The 4,808-nt window shown below is 46.6% G+C and overlaps 1 protein-coding gene across 1 annotated transcript in view; it reads right to left on the bottom strand.

Moving 5' to 3' along the window:
- PRKAR1B (protein kinase, cAMP-dependent, regulatory, type I, beta) overlaps window positions 1–4,808 on the bottom strand; it is a 97,125-nt gene that overhangs the window by 19,292 nt on the left and 73,025 nt on the right. Inside the window, exon 7 of the mRNA XM_009885830.1 lies at window positions 2,839–2,899. Coding sequence (XP_009884132.1) covers window positions 2,839–2,899 — 61 coding nt within the window. The remainder of the gene's footprint in view (window positions 1–2,838; window positions 2,900–4,808) is intronic.

The raw sequence follows: 4,808 nt of genomic DNA, 5'->3' as shown, positions 1-4,808 counted from the left end.
GCCCTGCCGCAGCGCGCGTCCCGCGGTCCCGTGCCCCCCCCACCCACCGGCAGCTGCCGCACAGCCCCCGGGACAGCTACGGCCAAAAGACCGCTGTCCCGCCGCCCTCCTCCTCCCACCGCCGCCAAGGGCTGCGTTTCCCCCGGGGAGAGGAGGGGTGTCCGCCTGGCTCTCCCCCCTCTCCCCCTCCGCACGGGAATTGAAGGCAATGAATTGGAGTTGAACTTCTGTACTTTTACCAGATTTGACTGAAAGAAGCGACAGGTTTAACAGTTATTAAAAGAAAGAGATAATACAGCGATATACCCCTCACTGCCTCAAAAAGCCGGGCTAAAATTCATCTACTGGAGCTCTGCCGATTCTCACTTATTATGAATTATTGAACTACGGTGAGACAAGACGCGGCTCCTGACACCGGCATTACATCTGGGCTGTTCTCTCAGCCTCCCCTTCTGCAATTTTGTTCAAAATATTGCTTAGAACTACTGGGCGCGGGCGAAAGAGCTGTTCTTAAAAATTCAACTGGCCTTTTGGCCGAGCTGGGCAGCGCACGCTGCCTCTGGCGACCACGCCAGACGGTTCGCATCAGCGCACCAAAGGTGAGTTTTGAGCTGCCTGACACACGTACGGCCCCATGGCTTTGTGCCACTTTCTGCCGCTGGTTGGGAAATGATTATTTCTAATTTTTTCCCCACCTGTAATCACTAACGCACTTTCCCGGTGTATTTGTGGCTTTTGCTGCAGAAGCATTAGTATCAAAGACCAAGCCCGTATCCTCAATGCAACATTCAAAAAATGCTCTGTTTGACTAAAAATAAGCTTAAAACTCTTTCATACAGACTAGAGCAGGCTTTTTCTTTTTTTAAAAAAAAAGAACTCCGTAATTAACAATGAAAAGAGTCTCTTGAAACTTCTTCAGTTGGTTTTATGAAAAATGCAAAGCTAATTCTAGTTGTAGTCATGAAGTGTCTCTCTTTTGTCTAAGGGACACTACAAATGCAATGGTTAATGGTTCTTGCAAGTTATAGACGATTGTACATGATAAAACTTTCAAAGTGTTAGTTGCAGAGTTAAAGCGAAGCATCAGATAAAGTAAACCACGTGCAATTTTTTGCAATTTCTAAATTGTACGTATCAATTCATGGCTCTACATTTAATTAAACTGGAGAAGGGAGATTTTAAACAATTAGTTTTCTCATTTCTTGTTCAATACGCTAAAAGCAGCTACCGATAATCTAAAAAATCCTTAGATTTTTAAAAAATATATAATTGCTCTTAGAGTTATATGGCAAGCTACAGACACCATGGAAGCCTTGAAAAAATACACGTAAGAAGCAGGGAGAGGCTTTTCCACCAGGAAATCACCAAGTTCCGCCCACATTAAGGCATGAAGTGAAGTTGACTGCTCAGTGCTGTGTTGAGATTCCAAAACACCTTCCTGTTTCCCAGTGTCATCTACTTTTTGGACATGTGAAACGGATCCTTCCACATTTCCCCTGAATTCTCCGTGCTCCTGAAAGGACGCGTTATTTTGTCTGGTGCTTTTCCGTACTTAAAAAAAGGTTCAAATCTCGAAGTCCTTCCTCATTTTTCACTGAGCTTGAAAAGCCACACTACAAACTGGGCTATAATTACATCGCAAACCGCATGTTTAAGGAAACGCATCTTTGAATAACCTTTCTCCTCTGCAATTGCTTCGAGATGTCTCATTGTTGTAATTGCTTCTCGTTAGTGCAGGTGCACGGATCCTTTTTTCTTTAAATACTCATTGTAATTTGGTATAATTTGTGTTCTTAATTTAGGAAGATTTACATTCAGCATAAAACAAGGCATTTAAATGATGAAAACTTCATTAATAAGTGAGCAACATACTTGGCCTTACTTTAACCACACAAATGTAATTGAAAATTCCATGCAGAGCACCTCTCCGAAGTTCAAGTGTATTTTCACTAAGACTCTCACATTTCAGGTAAATAAGCCCAAATAGTAGAGTAATACCATAAACAAGAAAAGAAAATTGTTTAAATAGAAATATAAATATTTTAATTATATAGCAAATTAATCCTGTACTAATTATATAGCAAATTAATCCTCTGCTGGTTTTGGTTTTGTTGGGTTTTTTTAATAGCCCCATTGGAAACATGATGTTCCTCCTTGAGCATCGACATTCCACTGTACTGTCTAACACTGTCCTCCTTATTAGACGCTTTTGTTCTCCTAATGGTGATTGATTGGTCAGGCACTATGGGTTTGTTGTTGTTCCTACCGAAGGCCATCAAGAACATGTCCAAATTTCGTGGCTATCGCATTAATCAAAGGGAAACAAAATCCAAGGACAAGAAGCTAAACAGATGTTTTAAGAATGTGAGACAGGGGCTGTAAAATACACAGGAGAAGAAAAAAACCCCAGTCCGTTCTGATTTGTGAGCTTCGTTTGTTTAGTGCACATAAATACAGTATTCTCACAGGAAAAACCCTCTCCCCTGTCACCTGGAAGGATGTAACCAGACTTTACCACAAATGCATCTCTCTGCACTGCCTTCTCCTCTATCCGTACGATCTCTGCTGCAACAGCAGCTACCAAAGGGCGGCCAGTGCATGCCTGCTCCATGTTTAAGGAAAGATTTGCCCTTCAAACAAACGTTCAGTGCATATTAAGGAATGAGAAAAAACAAGTCCTAAAAAAGGCCCTTTACATTTCCATTCCTTCGGAAACGACGCAACCGTGAGACCTTCTGTGTGACCACCATCGCTTTCATGGTGCCACCAAAGACCAAAAGTCATTCCGCCAACACGTACAACAGAGGAGCTAAGAGGCAAATCCAAAGGGCAACTGACCCAGGATGGAGACCTTGCTCAGGAATTCTTCATACATCTTCCGCTTCCTCAGCGTGCTGCCCTGGTATCAGAGGAGAGAGAAGGAGGAGGCAGAACGTTACACAAAGTATTCCTGTGATTTCTTCCTACAACTGCTCTTTTTTTCCCCCCCTCCCCTTCCAAATCTCAAGCACAGCCAGTATAAACAGCCTAAGGCAAACGTTTCCCCATAAAATGTCTGGGCAAGTTGTATTCCTGATAAGCAAAGACAGAAGGAATCAAATTCAATCCCGGTGTAATTTCCCTGACTGCACTGGTGTTACTGGACACCGCAGATGAATTGTGCCCATTATTTACAGGCGCTCATTTGAAAGCCCGAGCTTCATCAATTAACCGTTTAGCTAATTCAATATATATCCTGTTACCAGTGAGGCCCCGCTAGAAGGGAATTTACAATTACAAAGTAGGATAAAACTTAAAATGTCCCTCTCGTGGGTCCCATCCTTTCAGTTTACAGCCTCTTTCATGCCCAGAGCGTTTACCTGTACGCCCGGTTTATATTCAGTACGCTGTTGTATGTATCGTTGCTGCGCAGCGACCTATTCGCATGATTATTTTGCCACGATTTAAGCGTTTAGCAGCAGATGATCCGTCAAGGTATGCGCAGCCGCCAGCACAGTCATTCCCACTCTCGTAAGATTTTATTGTGTGATAAATTACTGAGAAAACTTCTGCTTACACAGTGTTTGATCACCACAGACAGAAACCGTAAGTAGCGTCCCAGGGTGGGTTTTTTTTGTTTTGTTTTATTTTTTCTTTTCTGAATTAGAGGCCAAAGTGAACCTAAATGGGAGAAACACCCCGTTGTGGCTGGTCCAGATGCTCCGTGCACCCTTGGCATAGGCTGCCTCACGAGAGGGCATTTTAAAGACCCAAAAGGGCTTTTGGTAGCGCAGCTGTAGAGACTGCGGGTGCTGCAGAGCTGTGCCCCTTACCCGCTCCCTCCCACCGCCCTCCCGCTGCGGGGCTGCTGAGGGCTAAAGACCCGCAGGTGCCAATCGCTGCTGCCACGGCGCATCGACGGCGGCATCGCATCGACCGAGATCCCCCGATTCCCACCCATAACCCGACCCGAGGGCCGACGAGCACGACGCGCTCACCCTTGAACGAGCAGCCGTTCCAGCACGCGTGTGCGAAGGCCATTCGGGTACGAAAAAACACGGTGCAGTTTTACCAATACAAAAATAATGAATTCATCCCTAACTCCTCCCGCAGTGACACAAATGACTTGAAAAGAAAACCTTGCCGGGGACCAACGAGGAACTCCCGGGTGTCCCCCGGTGCCGTGCGGTTCCTTCCACCCCGCGACACGCCAGCCCGCATCGCTTCTGCCCGGGCGGGTTCCCGGTGGATGCGGAAGGCTGCCCGACGCCTGCTACTCAAATCTACACAGCAGGAACACAGCACAAAGGTGATAAACTCATCTTCTGAAGAAAGGGGAAATAAAGATGGCATTTACTTATAGGCCGGGCAGAAAAGACGGAAGCGGATGTCATCTCTGCCATAGAAAATGCCACTTCTCTATTCCTCATCTCCAAGTGAGCACTGGGACGTGGTGGAAGCAGAGGAGGAAAGTGGGGATAGACAAAGGAGAAAGAGAAGAACCATTTCACTCTCCAGTGTGAAAGTGTTCAGAAGTGCTTCAAGTATGGAAATGGGAAAGGACAGTGGGCTCCAGCGCGGTGACATAACCAAGAATTAAACATCGTCCCTCTCCGTACACGCACCACGCAGCGGGGGACAGACCCAAAGCTACAGGAATCCTCCCACCAACACAAACAGGCTTTGGCATCGGCAGAAGGTGCTCTCCTCTGGGGCCACCCCCCATTGCTCCCGCGGTCCCCAGGACCAGCCGCGGGACCGGCCGGAGCTGCCACTCTCCGCACGTATCTCGGGATCGGCCGCCGCATCCGCTAACGCCGGCGCCCCCC

This window comes from Charadrius vociferus, unplaced genomic scaffold (genome assembly GCF_000708025.1).
Source record: "Charadrius vociferus isolate BGI_N301 unplaced genomic scaffold, ASM70802v2 scaffold430, whole genome shotgun sequence".
Taxonomy (NCBI): Eukaryota; Metazoa; Chordata; class Aves; order Charadriiformes; family Charadriidae; genus Charadrius; species Charadrius vociferus.
This window is presented reverse-complemented; position numbering and strand designations above follow the sequence as displayed.